The sequence below is a fragment of the Glycine max genome, chromosome 17, assembly GCF_000004515.6.
Source record: "Glycine max cultivar Williams 82 chromosome 17, Glycine_max_v4.0, whole genome shotgun sequence".
In the NCBI taxonomy this organism is placed as follows: domain Eukaryota; kingdom Viridiplantae; phylum Streptophyta; class Magnoliopsida; order Fabales; family Fabaceae; genus Glycine; species Glycine max.
In genome coordinates, this window is record NC_038253.2 from 33,882,293 (window position 1) to 33,902,209 (window position 19,917).

Consider the following 19,917-nt stretch of genomic DNA (forward strand, 5'->3'; position numbering starts at 1 on the left):
TAATAGCATAAATTATTTTAAACTAAAATTAATTGAAAGAGAAATGAAGAAAAAGGGTTTAGTTTTGATATATTATTAGTATAATTATTTTTTACATTATTAACTAATTATACATTATCCTATATATGATTTTCAACTAAATTATTATAAAAATCAATAATTTCATTATACATGATAATTCATTATTAGATATCATTATAAAAATAGTATCCTATTGGTAAATTTCAATTAAATTCATTGAATATATTAATATTAGACTATGGAACATTTTTAAATGAGTGTAATTGTTTTGTACAATTAACCCGTTCGAAACCATGATAAGTATGATGTTAATATAATTACTAATAAAAATTAATTAATTAACTTGTCACATGCCTACTAATTTGCAATTGAATTATAAAGTAAAAATATTTTATATTGTTAATGCATATAGTTATACACTATTTATTTTTAAAAAAAAAAATTAAAACATTAAAATTGTAAGCTAAAGTGTAATAGATGATGTGCTAAGAATTGGTTACATTTTGAACGAAACAATGGTCCTTAGGAATATGCAAAGAATGGAGAACTAACTAGGAGCACATGACATCATCAAAATACTCGAAATAGTAGGAAGTTACAAATGGTATGCTCTGTTAGCACCCACAAAACCCGCTATTTTGCCTTTTCTACCCTTTCTAATCTTTGCATGCATGGTCCCTCCAACTCCAACCCCCTTTCCTTTTCCCTCCCTCCTTGATGTGTTGTGCATCTCTTTCTCTATCATTTATTTTTTCTCTCTTTCCAGCGTGAGAGAGAGAAAATTACCCAGAAAGAGTCACACGCTAGCTCCTTAATCTGGATCCTCTGGTGACCCTTTTCTTCCTTGTTTTTTCTTTATTACCTCAACCCTCCTGACCCTTCTGCTCTTCCTTGCTCCTTTACATCTTGAGGCCCTATGGGTCCTCCTAGGCTTGCATGTGCGTCCTTCTTTTCTTTCTTTTCCCTTGTGCAAATTTAAATGTTGTGTGTATACGCATACATACGTGCATGGTTTATATATGAAACTCATGGTTACATTACATGCAAGGTTATAAATTATGATTGCGGTCATGGTTTCATTGTGATCTTTGATATTATGGTAAAATGCGATTGAAACAAATTTGTAGTTGCAAAAAGTTAGAAAAGCATCATTACAACTGAAATTGCAGTTATTGACCCTTTTTAAATCATGGTTACATGATTTGGTTTTGTTTGTTACTTTACCATCTCCTAATGTGTTTTGTACATGCATTTTGTTGCATGAAGGTTCTTCATCATGGTTTTCTCATTGAGCACCCACTTTATGTGTCCTTCTTTGGTGTTGAAAGGTTTTAAAAGGGGTCAATTATACCTACAACCGTGTTGTTAAGGTTTTTGGATTTCCAGAACTGCACGGAGATTGTAATTAGGATAGCATTAGTTGTATTTGTTTACAATTTTCCGCAATAGCATTAGTTGTAATTTGCCCTCATTTTCTTTTATTTTATTCTACCACTGAGTTCAAGGATGGAATGGTTTATGTGGCTGATTGGGCCATAATTGTGATTATAGAGACCTCTAAAATCATATTTTTGCAGCTGCAATTGAAGTTGTAAATATTAATTTAAAACCTTAAATCGATTTCTTTTCTGTCCATCTACATCTAAGTCCTACTTGTTTAAACTGCATGGGTTATTGAGCTATTGGACAACATCCATATTATGTTTGTATCATATATATGCTCAACTCACAAATTTAAGGAAGTCCTTTATTTCATAGTGCTTAAGAAAGGATAAATGAATCCCCAAAGTTTCCTTTATTTTTAATGGTGTATATTTTTATTTTTATTAATACATTTGGTATTAATGCTAATGGACCTTTGACTCTTCAGTACATGAATATCATCTAATAATAAAGTGTCCTAGTGCTAACATTTCTTTTTTAAATATATGGTGATACACTTGAATAACCCAAGAGTTCATTCACCTAAAGATATTAGACTATTCTCAATGTAATTAGTTTTTTGGAATTTGTGAGATGATGATGTGTCTAATTTCTTGCATCAGCTATGGGACCTTTTGGAGGAATAATTCAAGATGTCAAAGGAAGGGTTGAATGTTATAAACATGATTGGGCTAGTGCAATCTGTTCTGGCATTAGGTAATTCTTGTTTATCTTGGGCTTTTGGGAAAGCAATTTACCCATTGCATATTGATGAGACTTACCCCCTTTTCTTTGTGTGGTGGTGTGTTATATGTCCTTAATTTTGATTTGTGATTCTTTGAATAATGTTAGGATATTGGCTCCAACTTTCTACATATTTTTTGCGTCTGCTCTTCCTGTTATTGCTTTTGGAGAGCAACTTAACAGGGATACAGGTAAAACTTTTCTAGTAGCTTCAATACAGAGTTACTTTGAGTAGAGCTACAATTACTATCAACAACTTGTCACTTTCAATAGCCAATTTTATGCTTTTTGTTCCATATTGAGCATCCATATTATGTTTTATAGGCGGAAGCTTGAGCACATTGGAAACTTTGGCATCAACTGCCATTTGTGGAATAATCCACTCAATATTTGGTGGTCAACCTTTGTTGATTTTGGGAGTTGCTGAACCAACTGTTATAATGTACACTATTCTTTATGAGTTTTGCACAAAAACGCCAGAGTTAGGTGCCAAGATGTTTCTGCCGTGGGCTGGTTGGTATGTATCTCTCTATGATGCACAAATATGGTGTATTCAATTTGACAGTATGACTATATATTCTAAAAATATATAGAATAAAATAGGTGTAAGATACATATTGAAATATGTATAAAAATTCATAAAAAATAATATATAAATATAATTGTAATTCTACAAAACCAAATAAGAGCATATTTCTTACAAAATACTATAAATAAAATAAATTTTATAATCTTGTTACAAATAGGAATAGTATCATTATCATTCCTTTTTTGAGATCATCTATAAAGAGAACAATTTTCATTGTTTGGTTTATTAGGGGATATTACTTCTATGTCTCATATGTAGCTATACACCCTAAGCAATGAAAGTATCTATATGTATGACACTTTGGTTTTCCCATTTACTTCATTGTTCACATATAGTTCTTCAATTATAGGATATCTATATCTAACTTCTACGTTTAATTGTTTTATAGGGTTTGTGTGTGGACATCATTCCTGCTGATTATTCTTGCAATTTTCAACGCATGCACAATCATCACAAGGTTCACAAGAATTGCAGAGGAATTATTTGGCATGTTGATTACTGTCCTTTTCTTTCAAGAGGCTATAAAGGTATATTGCTAATACTTGGTAGCAAAATAGATTGTCAATTTTGCACTTCAAGATTCAAGCCGAAAACTATTTGATCCATAGGGAATCATAGGTGAGTTCAACACCCCTAAGGATGGAAATCTTTTGTTAGAGGAAAATCAATTCCATTGGCGGTATGCAAATGGACTACTTGCAATCATTTTATCTTTTGGACTACTTATCACTGCCACGATGAGCAGAAAAGCAAGAACATGGAAATATGGATCAGGTAAATGACTTGAAATATCTGTATGTACCAGATAAGGCCGAACATAATGTTTTAAAGTTTTCATGTGATGCTTAAGTTTCTTATTTTTTTTATATCTTCCTTGTTTCATTCAATTCAGGGTGGCTACGAGGTTTCATTGCAGATTATGGGGTTCCAATGATGTTAGTGATTTGGACTGGACTATCTTATACTCTACCAGGAAAAATTCCATCTGCAGTTCCTAGAAGGCTAGTTTGTCCACTTCCATGGGAATCTACTTACCACTGGACAGTAGTAAAGGTAACATTTCAAACATTATATAATTTTTTTAACTTCTTAGGAAATAAAATAAGGCCCTTGATGGTTAAAATTGGTTTTATTCGTTGCATTTTAAAAATGGTTCCTAACCCTATACTTCATTTTGACTTGACTAGGGTCGAAACCTACCACATTTCAAAAAATACAAGGATCACAGTCACCATTTTTAAAATGTAGTGACTAAAACTAATTTTGATCAAATCTGGAAGAACCTAAAACAACATTTAACCTTTTTTTTTATCTTCTAATGAAACAAAATGAGTTCATTTGATGGTGTAGGATGTTTAACACAATACCGTTTTCTTACTTTTGTTGATTTCATCATGCTATCTTGCACCATGTTCTTAGATAAGACATGTATTCAAGTTTGTAAATTATAATTACTAATTTCATGTTAGGCAAGTCCTAGAAAACATCTAACATGGTTGATTGCAAAGTGTAGGATATGGGGAAGGTACCCTTGGGATATATCTTTGGGGCATTTATTCCAGCTGTGATGATAGCAGGTTTATACTTTTTTGATCATAGTGTAGCTTCTAAGATGGCTCAACAGAAGGAATTTAATCTTCAAAAACCATCTGCCTACCACTATGATATTTTACTACTTGGTATAATGGTATGTTATCTTCTCTAAAACATTGCTACCTAACGCTTTACTTTGGGTAAACTCCATTAGTTGTCTAACATATCTATCCTTTTAATGTTTAGACTCTGATTTGCGGTATCCTTGGCCTTCCTCCATCAAATGGAGTTCTTCCTCAATCCCCCATGCATACAAAGAGTTTGACAGTTCTTAGGAAGCAGGTAAGTATCATCTTAATTTTACATCAAGACCCTTAAGCCTAAAATGTCAACTCAAATATATTCTTATATTATTGCATCAATTTGCAATAGGGAGAAACGACAAGAAACACACTAGTAAAGGGGGGGGGGGGGGGGAGATAAACATTGGTGAGAATAAAAAGAACATGTAATGAAGAACAAAGTGATTGTTCAGTGACAAATAAAAGGTTCTTAAAATAGTTTTTCAAATAAGCAGTTAGTGTAAAGAGATTTTAGAATGTCATAAGATTACTCGATAAATTAAACAATATGAAGAGAAGTAGAAACATTTGATTTATACTGGTTTGCTCAACCTAAGCTGCATCTAGTTCTCCTTTGCTCACTAGTAAAAGGTTCCACTAATCAAGAACTGATTACAAACAAGTATTCTAATCAACCTCTTCTGACTTTACAAGTATTCTGATATCTTCTTAGACCCCCATTGAATCTAAGAACCCAAGTATTTTTTTAACGCTAAGTCACTCCTAGCTTTCACAAACAAATATTTGATTGAATACAAGTATTCTTAACACTCAAATAGTGAATATACAATTAAGCATAGACACAAACTACTTTGCTTTGCAAAGAATAACAATAGTGTAGACCGTGTAGTGTTTATAGTAGAGTTTCACTTTCTCAATATTTCTTGTGCTCTTGTTCTTTTTCTTTTCACGTTTTTCTTCTATTGCTTCATTGAGGGAGACATCCTTTTATAAACTTCAATGAAGTATTCATTGTGGGATCTAAGTTGTTATCTTGAAAGGACTGTTGTCTCATATAGAGGAATTGGTTGATGTGTCAAGCTTTGAATGGCAAGGATATTATACGAAGTGCGGACAACACCATGTGCTTTTTGACCTTTTTGAAAGCGACCTTCCTGGGTATATTCCACGAAGGTCTTCTAGTCTCTTATATTTTGTCCTTTTTCTTGAATTCAAATGTTAGTTATTCAAACGTAATAGAGACAAATGGGATTTGAATAAAATAGTACATGTGCACTTTCCTTTTTCATGATACTCAGTCCTTGAGACTGGATTCACGAGTTTACTTTATTACCATTTGTTATACAGTTATGCACAAGAGTGGATGCTCATCGAATATAGTGTATTGGACGCTAGGTTAAAACAAATCATATTCTCTATAGTTGTACGTGGACAATATTCCTTTAACATAATAATCTTGTCCATTTGTCAAAAACTCATAAGAATATCTATAATTTATACTTATGTTATACATCAAAATTTAAGGTAAATGTGACGCATGGTCGTCCAAGCCTAACAATCCCCCCCTTGTTGATGATGACAAGCAATATAAATTTTGATTTAAAGAACAAAGTTATAAGAGAGAATGTAATCTAGTTAAACTCCACTTGAGTTCAAGCATGGCAAGAAAATGACATGTATATAAAAAATAAGTATAATCGTGGAATGTATTAGGTAAAGGATATATATATATATATATATATATATATATATATATATATATATATATATATATATATATATATATACTTCAAGAATGCTTTTATGAAAAAAACGCTTTTCATTACAATCAAAATTCTTATTTCTCCCCCTTTTGTCATAAGCAAAAAAATGGGTTTCAAGATAGAAAAATTGAAGAACATCATCATCAGTCTTGAGAAGGCGGTGATGGCAGAGGTTGGGAAGTTGGTGGGGAGGATGGAGGTGGTGGTGGTATCAGAGCCAAGGGTTGTGGTGGAGGTTCAAGAAAGGCAGGTATGAAGGGTGGTTGAGAAATAGGTGCAAGTGCAACAGTAGCTCCAAGCATTGACATCTGAGCTTCTTAGATGTTCTATACAAGGACAACATCAAGGTGGAAAATTTCGTTGTAATGGCATTCTTCATTGACAGGCGAATATGCTCATTCTCTTGTAATTGACGTTCTGTAAAGGACTTCATTGCTTGTCCTATCATGTCTTGAACTTGATCACACGTGATGGTGGCAGGTTATGCGTAATTGAGAGGCGTACGACCAGAACTTGTTGAGTATACAATTACAACATCATGGTCACCTTTATCTCGAGAGTTGGCTTCATTAGAAGTTGTTGACTGCTTGGACGCAAGATCCCGGATGAGTGGTTCAACTTCATTAGCCATAGCTGCATTGGATGCTTCATCATTCTTGTCCATGACACTCGTGTTTGTTAGGTCAATAAGGACCCCACACACAATGGTGTTGTCTATAGCTGTAGCAGAGGGTTTAGCTAGAACAGTGGTGGTAGCTTCTTTCTTAGCAGCTTCTTGCTCCACAATCACAGCAACAACAACAACATTTTCAGCTCTCTTCTTCTATTAAGCCTCATGGAGCTGAGTCAATGGGCTATCATTTGAGCTTTTGTAATCTTCTTCAAGTTGTAGGTTCCCTCATATTGAATGGTGGGAAACTGGAGAAGACGTTGGATGAAGGACTCACCGTCATTATTTCTTGTGAAGCAGACACAAGCATCATCAAAGTGATACTTCCTAGCAGGTCAGAACACTTGGATAACATCGTGGTGCACAATAGTATCACTTCCATCATAGCCAGAGGTGGAGGTTTTTTGGGAATTCATCTACACTATCTGACTTCAGAAGGTCCTTGAATAATAAGCATTTAAGAGTTCAGATCAATTGCTTCCCATGCAACAATAAGCTTCAATTGCAGGGATGGTTCACAATCTTTACCTTCATCTGCCTCGAAGGTATTTATGCCTTGTAATACAGCCCGAATCTATTCTTCTGGAAACATCCCATATAGCTAACGAGGGTAGACCCTATCAGCAACCATCTTGATGTCAGTTGCCCTAGATATATGTAGACTAGGAGGGTATGTCATGGCTTAATCACACAATTACATTTGTTCATGTAACTGGCATCAGTCTTATAATTGGCGTCGACAGGTGCACCTTCTTTTTGAATTGAACCTTAGGATGTTCCACTTCTTGCAAAGGTTCCTTGCTTTGTTTGCCAAATAGTTCTTGAGAGATACTACATTGGGAGTTCTTCTGGTCCTTTTTTTCTTCATATTGCACCAAGCTTATGAAGGAGTCACCTTAGTGGAGGGTCAAACCCACTATTGAGTGCCAAGTGCCAGTCACTGAGGAGGCATCTTGAAAACAAATGACTGAACTAGACGAGTCCAAGTTAAAGGAGGCAAATGGACTAGAACATTTGATGGTAAAGCCTTAAAGGCTTTAGATGGAGTGTGCTCATAGTCAAAATGCGTCCAGATGGATGCTTCAATAGATATGGTTTCCTTTACCACTCGTTCAGTGAAAAAGACTTTAGAGAAGGGAGAAAGCGGTGTAGGATTACCGTGGATGAAGGACAGAGGGAAACACTAGGCATCCATCAATGGCTCCCTTGTAGTTTCCCTTCTGAACCTATCAAGGTGTAATAAAGATGGAGGTGGACGTGGTTGTGGGATTGGTGCAGACTTGTAGAGTGGCATGAGGGGACTGTCGTTAGTGGACTCACCATTTGATTAGGAAGAGGACAGATCTTCCTTGTTTACTGTGAAGAAAACTGCCCTTTCTTTGTCATCGATATTTGGGTTGGCCTTGGTAGCCCTTGTCTTCACCTGTCGTGGAATGTTTGAGGGAAGAATGAATGCTCATGATACGGCTAAAGGTTGAGCCTTCTTTTCCTTCTTAGGAGCAGGTGTGTCAGGAGAAATAGCTTTTCACTTTTGGAAGGCCACTCGTACCAGTCCTTCACCATCATCATCAGTCTCACTTAGGTCTTTCAACCTTTGTGCAATCGGGTTTACTGCGGGTGGATGAGCAAGAGCAGACGAGATAGACTTATACCTTCTTTTGGTTTGGTGCTCATTTGCCAACATCTCCTCTTCTTCATCCCTTTGGAATTGTTTCCTGGTTTTCTTCTTCTTCTGTTGTTCAACCATGATCTTCTTGATTTTCCATGTAATGCCAAAGTTGTCCAGACCAAGGTCTTCATCAGCAATGGACTTGGCCAATCTCTTTTGTTTTCGCTTGTTGATGGCTTCCGCGTCCACTTTTGGAGTCTCCTTCAAGGTTTTTTTCCAAGGCCACCTTCATAGCCTTCAGATTAGTTTTGCTAAACTTTTATTGTTTAGCAACTACTGTAACCTTAACTATTAAGGTATGCTTGGAGTTCTCATCCATCTTGTAGAACACATGATAGTAGTTGTCATCCAAACCACCTAAACTTTTGAGGTTCCTCAAAATGTTGATATATATTATGTGTGGAAAGTCAAATGGCAGGTTCTCCATCAAGTGAAGCAACACGAACTTCTGGAGGTCAGAGAGGGTCGTCTTGGAGCCAACCTTGTGAAGTACACTCTTGTTCAGAATGTTGGCCCAAATTTTTGCCTTCTCACACATCAAGTTGTAGACAATGGTCTTTTGATCATCAGCCTTATCAGCATTTTCATGGTAGAGAGCTCTAGTGACGTGGGAGTTGTAGTTCTTCTCCTAACCTTCTTGGTAGGTACTACTCTTGTGCAGACACCATGTTGCCTTAGCAATGGTGTCACTTGATAGTACGACCTTCACTTCCAAAATCTTGGAGGCTATGGTCTTCTTGTTGACGAACTCAACATGTCGCTGGAAGGTCCTTATCGGCTCTGGGTAAATGGTGGGGGTTCATTATAAAAATTTCTTGCACCACAAAACAACAAGGTCTCATTCAACTTTAGGCCCACTTTTTTGAGTTCTTGAATATCAAAAAATTATTCTACATGAATGGAAGGCTCATTATCAGTATGTATGGTGGTGATTTCCATGGTTGGGATGGCTTCAGTGACGGGGTGTTTGTAAAGGTCATTTGAGAGGGAAGAAAGCTAGGGTTTGAAAGACTTAAAAGGAAGTTAAAGTGTTTGCAAGCAAAGTGTAATACCAAGAGTTTCAACGTAGAGGTTTTCATAATGGGCTTTTTGGTTTTTCAAAACAACCATTAGGCCTGCTTCCCAAAATCGACTCATCATGAAGTGTTACAACATTCGCGAAGGAAAACATTGTGTTTCGTATATTAAAAATAATGCAAGACATATAGTCCATAAGTGTGCTAATGGCTAGTGGACAACGTATCTTTGGATGATTAACAGAGATTATTCCAAGTTGACTCCTTAACAAAATCAACTTTTCTTTAGTTAATGGTTTTCTAAAACTATCAGTAAGTTGTTCATCAGTGGGTACAAACTGTAAATCCATTGTACCATTTTGAACAATCTCTTATAAAATGATGTTTAATTTCTATATGTTTTGATCTGGAATGCAATGTTGGGTTTTTCAAAAGACTTATAGCAACTCTATTATCACAATAGATAGGAATTTTATTCTCATGGATGTTATAGTCTTCAAGCTATCCATAGAAGTTGGGTGCAACAGCTTGATGCTGACATGTATTCTGCTTCAACAGTGGATAATACAGTTGATCCCTACTTCTTGCATATCCATGTGACTAAGTTTCCTCTTATCGAATGACAACTTTCACTTGTACTTTTTCTTTTGACTTTATCACCAGCATAATCTGCATTGCAATAGCTTGTGAGCCTAGAACTTTCTCTTCTTTTGAACAAAAGACCAAGGTTAAGAGTTTCAATCAAATATTTGAATACACGTTTAATTGAAATTAAATGAACTTCCCTCGGTTCCTTTTTGGAATCTATCACATAAGCAAACATTGAACATTATATTAGGTCTTGACACAATAAGATAGTGCAATAAGCCAATCATTGCTCTGTACTGGGTCCCGTCCACCTTTGTTGATTCCTCGTCCAGTCCAAGATGTGTAGTGAGATGCATAGGAGTCTTCATCTCTTTTGCATCACTCATGTTGAACTTCTTTAATAGTTTTTTTTACATACTTGGCCTGATGAATATAAATGCCTTGTGGTGTTTGCTTTATTTGTAATCCTAGAAAGAAATTCAGCTCTCCAATCATGCTCATTTCGAACTCAATTTGCATTAACCTAGCAAAATCTTCATAGAGCATTTCATTAGTGGCAGCAAAGATGATATCGTCCACATACACTTGTAATAATATAAATTAAGACTCATAATTCTTACGAAAGAGAGTTATGCCAACCTTTCCTCATTCAAAACCATTTTCTAAGAGAAATGAACTTAATTTTTCATACCAAGCTCTAGAAGCTTGTTTGAGTCCATATAATGCTTTGTTGAGTTTAAAAACATGTTGAGGAAGGGTTTCATTTTCAAATCCAGGCGGTTGTTCAACATAAACTTCCTTTTGGATTAAGCCATTTAGAAATGCACTTTTTACATCCATTTGATACAACTTCATATTACTATAGGTTGCAAATGAAAGTAAGATGCATATTACTTCTAAACGTGCAACAAGTGCAAAGGTTTTTGGGTAGTCTATACCTTCCTGTTGTGAGTAACCTTTAGCAACTAATCTTGCTTTGTATCTCACAACCTTACCATCCTCGTCTAGTTTGTTACAAAATATCCATTTCACTCCAACTACCTTCTTTCTTTTTGGTAATTTAACGAGCTTCTAGACATTATTCTTTTGAAACTGATCAAGTTCTTCTTGCATCGCTTTCATTAGTTGTCATCTTTAATTGCCTCATCGATGTGTTTGGGCTTCATCTCAAAGATCAGTGCAGTGTGTCCTTGTGTTTTTAATGACAGTCTAGTTTGAACACGGTATGTTGGATCACCTATGATTTGACTTTCTGGATGGCTCCTTCTTATAATGCATCCAATGGGTTCTCTGGTTTCAGCTTGAGCTTCTTGTTGAGTAGATGTGAATATCTCTGATTCCTATCTGGATGAGCTGGAAATTGTTATGTTATCATCCAGCCGTAAATCTGCAAAAGACTCATCTAGCTCTAATAATTCTTTATTAGGCTTATTTTTGCCAAATCTTATATGGATAGCTTCTTCAATAACTAAAGTTCCGGAGTTGTACACTCTGAATGCCTTAGAAGTTTTAGAGTATCCAATAAATATTCCACAGTCACTTTTTGAGTCAAATTTTCCTAGATTATCCTTTGTGTTTAAAATGAAACACTTACACCTAAAAGGATAAAAATATGATATGTTGGGTTTTCGTCCCTTCCATAATTCATAGGGAGTCCTTTTCAAGATGGGTCTTATATAAATTTTGTTCTGAAGATAGCATACAATATTCATTACTTCAGCCTAGAAGTGCTTAGGGGTTAAGTTATCATTTAGCGTGGTTCTAGCCATCTCTTGGATAAATTTTTTCTTTCTTTCAACTACTCCATTTTATTGAGCAGTTCTTGGTGTTGAAAAATTGTGAAGAATTCCATTTTCCTCACAGAACAGTTGGAACCTTTCATTTTCAAACTTACCCCCACGATTACTTCTGATTGAAGTAATGCATACTTCTTTTTAGTTTTGAACTCGTTTATAGAATTTAAAGAATACATCAAAAGACTCATCCTTGTGGTTTAGGAACATAGCCTATGTCCATCTAGAGTAGTCGTCCATTGTGACAAGTCCATACCTTTTACCATTAGTGGACACAGTTCTGGTAGGACCAAACAAATCAAGATGTAATAGTTGGAGAGGTCTAAAGGTGGAAACTTCGTTTTTACTGGTAAAAGATTTTTTAATCTGTTTTCCCTTTTGACACGCCTCAAAAAGTAGATCATATTTATATGACATACTTGGTAAACCTCTTACGAGATTATTTTTCTGTAGTTTGGAGATTAACCTCCAACTTGCATGGCCAAGTTTTCTATTCCATAACTAGTGATTTTCTTTGATAGACAATAAGCATGACATCTTTTGACTTGAGAGTTCCCCCAGTCTTATTTGGTAGAGGTTGCCTTTTCTCTTTGTAGAAAATAAGGGAGACCCATCCTCACACTAGACGACACACTCATCCTTGTTGAAGGATACACCATATCCACTATCACATAATTGACTTATGCTCAGTAGATTATGATTAAGACCTTCAACAAAAAAAAAGTTATCAATAGAGGGATATGGGTGAATAACAATCTTACCCATGTCAGTTATTATGCCTTTTTGATTCCCTCTGAAAGTGACTATTCCACCATATCCACTATCACATTATCCAAGTTTTTTTGTTCCATTGACAAACTTGGATAATGTAGTCTTTAAGGTTTTTATTTCCTCATGAAGTTTTACAACATCTTGAGGTTGACCTTCAAGTTCTTAATGCTTCAGAAACTCATCTTTCAGAAAACTTGCAAATTTCTTGTGGTCTTCACATTCCACCCAAAGATTGTGTTTACTCACTTTGAGTTCATCATAATCTTTTTGTGCTTGTGCACACTCTCTCCAAAGATCATATCTTTCTTCCATTTGATGATTGTGAAGTTCATTAAGCTCCTTCAAATCCTTTTGAAGATCTTTCAGTTTGTTTTCCAACTCCTGAAAGTTCTTAAGAAGGGTAGCTTTTTTGTTGGCATTTGTCTCTATCTCAATGCATAACTTGGACTCTTTTTCTTTAAGAGTTTTGCAAGCTTTACATGTTTGAGCGGACTCCTCTAGTAAACCATCTAATTGATCTTGAAGGGTTTTCTCAAACTTTACATAAATTGGATAGATTTTTGAAATCTCTTTGTAAGTTTTTATAAGATTTTGAGAGAATCGATGAGTTAGATAAACGTTCATGATAAGTTTTTCTAAGAGACTTAGGGTCATCGAAATTTACCTTATCGTCCAAGTCTGATTCAAATCCTTTAGAAGTTGTGTCTGTCATCAGGCATATGTTTACTTCTTCATCATTTTCATCAGACGAGGTATCGTCCTGGTGTTCCCACATGCTCATAAACCCCTTCTTTTCTTTAGTCTTAAAGAATTTCTTCTTATCTTGACTTTTCTCCAAATCTGAAAGTGTCCTAGCTTTTTGTACTTATAGCAAACTATGGAGCTTTTGTCTTTGTCCTTCTTGTCTTGGGGCATTCTTCTTGAAAAGCTTCTCCACTTAGACCCATTTTTGTTTCTCCACATCTTGCAGATTTTGTGAGAGATGAAGGTGAGCTTATCTTCATCTAAGTCTTCTTCAGATGAATCATTGACTTTAAGCACTTTGGAGGAACTTCTCCGTACTTATTCTATGGATGATGGTTCATTCTTACTCTTTTGACTGTTAAGAACCAGAGAATTTTCTCTTCTAAGACCTTCATCTTGTTGGAGTTCTTGTTCATAAACCTTGAGGATACCAACAAGTTCCTCAAGAGACATAGACTCAAGATTCTTTAACGCTTTTAGCATTGTTGCCTGCGGTCTCTTCATTTCCTAGATAGAATTCTTAAAATTTTGTCAATGTGGTTATAATTATCATAAGTTCTACCTAAGGATATTAGTTCGTTAAGAATGGTTTGAAAACTTCAGAACATACATTGGATGTCATCGTTTTCTTCCCTGGAAAAGATTTCATACTTATAGGTGAGGAGACTGAATTTGTTCCTCTTTACCTATACGATGCCCTCGTATGTTACAGCTAGAGTGTCCCACATTTTTTTGGCACTCCTAAAGTTGTGTACCTTTATGTACTCATCTTCTGAAAGAGCACACAACATCATGTTCCTAGCCTTTGAGTTTAGCAAAAATCTGAGCTTTTGCTGCTCTGGCTTCTAGGGATTTCATTTAGTTGATCGTCGTATGGTATGTAATCTCTATTTTCCATTGCATCCCATAAATCTATATGAATAGATTCAAAATGTGCTATCATATGCTTCTTCTGGTAGTCATACTTTATCCCTTTGAATAAAGGTGATTTGTTGGTGGCAAATCCCTCTTCCATATCTTTGATATATATGAGATTTTTTCCTTAGTATTGTCAGATACTCCACTCTTAAGGCAAAGCTCTGATACCAATTGAAACTGCAAGAAACACAATAAAAGGGGGGGGGGGGGGTTCAATAGTGTGTATCAGATATAAACATTGGTCGTCCACTGAGAATAAAAAGACTATGTAATGAAGAACAAAGTGATTGTCCAGTGACAAATAAAAGGTTCTTAAAACAGTTTTTTAAATAAGCATTTGGTGTAAAGTGATTGTAGAAAATGTAATAAGAATACTCGATAAAACATTATGGAGAGAAGTAGAAACACTTGGTTTATACTTGTTCACTCTACCTGAGGTACGTCCAGTTCTCTTTTACTCACTAGTAAAGGGTTCCACTAATCATGAATTGATTACAAATAAGTATTCTAACCTGTCACTCCTAGCTTTACAAGTATTCTAACACCACTTCTAATATCTTCTTAGACTCTCCTTGAATCTAAGAACCCAAGTGTTTTTTAACACTAAGCCACTTCTGACTTTTACAAACAAATGTTTGATTGAATACAATTATTTTTAACACTCAAAGAGTGAATATATAATTAAGCATAAGTACAAACTACTTTGCTTTGCAAAGAATAATAACAGTGTAGAACGTGTAGTGTTTATATCAGAGTTTCACTTTCCCAATATTTCTTGTGCTCTTATTCTTTTAGTTTTCACATTTTTCTTTTGATGCTTCATTGAGGGAGACATTCTTTTATAAACTTCAATGAAGTATCCGTTGTGGGATCTACGTTGTTATCTTGAAAAGACCGTTGTCTCACATAGAGGAATTGGTCGATGTGTCAAGCTCTTAATGGTGAGGATATTATACAAAGTACAAACAATGCCATGTGCTTTTTGACCTTTTTGAAAGCAACCTTCAGGGGATATTTCACGGAGGTCTTCTAGTTTTTTCTATTTTGTCCTTTTCTCGAATTCAAATGTTATTTATTCAAATGTAATAGAGACAAATGAAATTTGAATAAGAGTGGACACTCACTGAATATAATATGTTGGAGGCTAGGTTAAAACCTCTTTGTAGCTGTGGAAGATATTCCTTTAACATAATAATCGTGTCCACTTGTCAAAAACTCATTAGAATATCATTAATTTATACTTATGGTATACATCAAAATCTAAGGTGGATGAGACGTATGGTTGTCTAAGCCTAACAATCTAAGCGCTCGATCCAACAATGGTTATTAGAGCAAAGGTCACGAGTTTGATTCCTAGTGAGGAAATTGCTGAGGGGGAGATTGTTTGTCGGGTTGTGATATCAATTATCCCGTGGCAGAGGCCTGGGTGGATCAAGTCATAGTCGACTCATGGCACATGGGGGCAATTGCGCTCTTAAGTAGAAAGAGTTATGCACTGACTATCAGCTATAACTTTTGCCCTAGTGGTAAGCCCTCGATTCAACATAGGGTACTCAAAATTTGAGTATTTACATAACTATAATCATACCTAATAAATAACTAGATTATAAGTGAGTATTATAACTATAATCATAACTAGTTTTTAAAATATGAGTATAATTTGATATAACTATTTATTGTTTTTAAAATATGGGTATATAACTAGTTATGAATAAATTAGTCATATAACCAATTATACAACAAGTTATATCTAAAACCAATTACATAACTAGTTATTGATGAATAAAAATAAGTTACTTGAAATACTTATTTCTATAAAAACTAGTTATAGTTTTATAACTATAATTAGTTTTAAATAAAAATAAGTTATTTGAAATACCCATAACTCTAAATTTGGTTATAGTTTATACCTACTTTTATATAACTAGTTATAGTTATTTTTTTAAAACTAGCTTTTTGAGCAACCCTAATTTGCAGTTGATCCGAAAGAAGGTGGTAAAAAGTGTCAAGCAACAAGGAAGCAACTCTGAATTATATGGAAAGATGCAAGTTGTGTTTGTAGAAATGGATACAACACCAACAGTAAGTATTTCTTACTTGATAATTGATAGATATTTATGTGTGTGTGTGCCTGTTTATACACATCCAAGAGCAATTTGATTAACATTTTAAATTTGGTCTAGACAAAAGAGTTGGAGAATTTGAAGGAGGCTGTAATGAAATCTAATGAAAAGAATGCTGCAAAGGAAAATTTTGATCCTGATAAACATATAGATGCCTATCTACCTGTACGAGTTAATGAGCAAAGAATGAGCAACTTATTACAGTCTCTTTTGATTGGCCTATCAATTTTTTCCGTTAATATCATCAAAATGATACCCACTTCAGTTCTATGGGGATATTTTGCATACATGGCAATTGATAGTCTCCCAGGGAATCAATTTTGGGAAAGGATATCGCTTCTGTTCATCCCACCAAGTCGACGCTATAAGTAAGTATCCTTTCAAGTAATGTTTTAATCAACAAATAATGGTTTTGAAATTGATTTACTGCTTCATGGATTTCAAAGTTTCTTTCATTTGTGATAGAAATACTTCTTTGTTATCAGTAGAACTAATAATCTTAGCATTAGAGTACAAATAGTAACATTTTCATTAGGGGTGTTTAGTCTAGAAAAAAAAATGCCAATGAATATTTTGGTCTTTATTTTTTAGTTCTAAAAGCTAATTACATGTTCAATTTTTCCATTGGTCTAATGTATGTCTTTTGGGGCAGGATATTGGAAGGTTATCATGCCTCGTTTGTGGAGTCAGTACCATTCAAGACCATAGCTGTATTCACAATATTACAGTTTGTGTATTTCCTAATCTGTTTTGGAGTGACATGGATACCTGTAGGAGGAATACTTTTTCCATTACCATTTTTCCTTCTCATAACTATAAGAGAGCATTTGCTTCCAAAGATATTCAAACCTAATCATCTTCAAGAACTAGATGCATCTGGGTACGAGGAAATTGTTGGTGCTCCACATATTACACATAATATACCACCAAGGGTACATTCATTCATTTCTTGTTAGGACAAACAATCTAGTTTCATGTTTATACATAATAATTCTAAATCCATGTTTTTTAATTAATCTTCAAAATTTTATTCAGGAAAAAGAGTCAAATGACCCTGACAGTGATGATATGAGCTCAGAAGATTATTATGATGCAGAGATATTGGATAAGATGACCACAAATAGGGGAGAATTGAAGCTTAGAACTGTAAGCCGAAATAATAGTAAAAGCTTCAGCTACAGCTCCAGTGAAGACATGCAACATTAGGTAAAGGACTGAGATACATATAGGGCATATCCATGTGAGAACTCTTCTTATTATGAATAGTCAGAACTACAAATCCATACCGTCCAACCATATATAAATTATCAAAATTATAAGTTCCACTAAAAAATGTTGTGCTTTCTTTTTAAAAATCTTAACATTCAAATATGATCTAGCAGTCTATATTCATAGTTTCATTTCTGACAATAAGAAGAGTTTTCTCATTTGATATGCTCCCTATATATATATTCATAGTCTCTCTCCATTGGCCTTTTGTTAGCATGTAGAAATGAATATCAGTATGATCTTGAATGCAATGCTTAAGATCATTGTAAAGTCAGACTCAATGGGGGAAGAAGATGGATGCAACCGGGGAAGAAATAATTTGAACTCTGACTAATTAGCCTCAATATTATTAGGAAAAATATCTTGTTAAGTTTAAGGTCCATTTCCCTTCATTAGTTGACTATGTTCTGAAAAAAGAGTCAGGAGGGAGTGAAGGAGAGATTAATAACATTTGTGAAAGAAAAGGGGAGGAGAAAGGAAATGAAAAAAAAAATCCAAAAAAACTATACTTGTTTGTATGTAGTGCTCTCTCTTCCTCTCTCTCTTTAACACTTGTACATTGGATATTGATAGGAATTTGTAACAACATTTTGTGAGCCAAGGAATTAGATATATAATATAAACTGGCCTGAGTGCTACGCTACATTGTTTTGTTTGTAGCATGGCACTATAACTCAATGTCACCACCTTCAATATGATTTTGAAAATGAGTCCATAGCCAAATTAGTACCTGAAAGATACAAGACTGGTTATGGACATTCTTATTGGTGTGCATTTTTTTTCATTCAAATTAATCTCATGTATCAAATTTTGGAGACTATTTTTGTTTGATGGAATGCATATTCAAATATTAAATTGACAATTAAATGCACATTTAAAGAGATCCAATGTAATTTACATCATTTGGGGAAAAAATTGGTCAATGCTTTGGGAACTAATATAACTAGTATGTTATATTTTTTAGAAGTAATTTGTCAATTTATTCTTTCAAAAATATATCATCAACGACCAATCTTTTTAGAAGTAACATTTTAGAAGTACACTATACTAGTTACTATCTTGCACTTTGATAACCACTGCATGTCAATGTGTTTGTAACATGGGTGTTCATGAGTTAATTCTAGGGGAGAAAAAAAATCAAAACCAATCAACATGTTTTGTTTTGGTTTAGTTTTGTTTGATTTGTTTTCTTTTTCAAATTTAAATTAAATCAACCTAATTAAAAATGGACTTGGCCGGTTGAATTCATTAGATTTGATAATCTTTATTTAAAATGAAGTTAGCAATGTGTTTGATTGCACGTTTCACCCCAACACCTCAAACTTTAAGCAACTGATTCTAGATGCTTAGGGAAATTAACATGAATGATAAAAAAAAACAAATACAATAAATGCAAAAAGTAGTTTCTATTAGCCTGAATACCTTTTTTTAGCCGAAATGATGTCATATTAATATGTGTGCTAACTGTTGCAACTCGGGACGCAGCGGGACAATGAAAAAATAATAATTTGTTTGAAAATAGAGGAGTTGTCATTAACATTTATTAAGAAAAATATTAAGAAAAAACTTTTTTAAAAAAATGGTCTTAGAAATCAAATTTTGATTCGAAAGACCATTACACATAAAAAAGTATTAGTATCATATGACGTGAGTCATAATGAGGGTTACCTCTAATTAAATATGCAAAATAATTACAACTTTAAATTTAGATATTTTACCCCTAAAAATGAAATAATATTTTTTATTTACCATTAATGGTAAATAAAAGAATTTATTATTAAAATAAAAGTTTATTATTATGAAAAAAGAGAATTATTATTATACTTTTTGTTCTTTTTTAAATATTTTTTATTTTAAAAGATTTTTTACGATAGTTAAATCAAAAGTGCATTTAAAGTAATTATCGTTAATCTTTTGGTTTTAGTAATAATCCAATCAGAAGTGCATCTAAAGTGATTATTACTAGACCTTTATTTTAGGATGCCTTTATTTTTATTACATAATTAATTATATTAATTAAATACATGATTTAGTGAAAAGGTGAAAAGGAGAAAGAAAAATTAAAAGGGAACAAGATTGTTTTGTCATTTTCATTTTTACTTATTTATTAATTTTTGAGAAAACGTGATTTCTTTGTATTTAAAGACAAATTATATATTTCAAATGAAGTTCAAATGGAAGCTTCATTTCTAGTGAGCTAT

The 19,917-nt window shown here is 34.0% G+C and overlaps 1 protein-coding gene across 1 annotated transcript; it reads left to right on the forward strand.

Annotated features, from left to right (window-relative positions):
• Positions 1-752: 752 nt before the first annotated feature.
• LOC100808880 (probable boron transporter 6) lies at positions 753-18,384 on the forward strand. Its single transcript, XM_006601072.3, has 13 exons — positions 753-959; positions 2,067-2,160; positions 2,296-2,378; positions 2,512-2,704; positions 3,165-3,303; positions 3,385-3,550; positions 3,669-3,829; positions 4,290-4,463; positions 4,556-4,651; positions 16,302-16,406; positions 16,508-16,815; positions 17,100-17,379; positions 17,483-18,384. The coding sequence occupies exons 1-13, from the start codon at positions 938-940 to the stop codon at positions 17,651-17,653; spliced, it is 1,992 nt and encodes a 663-aa protein (XP_006601135.1). The 5' UTR covers positions 753-937; the 3' UTR covers positions 17,654-18,384.
• The last annotated feature ends 1,533 nt before the right edge of the window (positions 18,385-19,917 follow it).

Bases quoted from the DNA above. Each gene is read 5' to 3' on its own strand.
- LOC100808880 (XM_006601072.3), top strand. From the start codon at position 938: ATGGGTCCTCCTAGGCTTGCAT. The intron at 960-2,066 runs GTGCGTCCTTCT...TTCTTGCATCAG, and splicing joins GGGTCCTCCTAGGCTTGCAT to CTATGGGACCTTTTGGAGGA. The intron at 4,464-4,555 runs GTATGTTATCTT...TTTAATGTTTAG, and splicing joins TTTTACTACTTGGTATAATG to ACTCTGATTTGCGGTATCCT.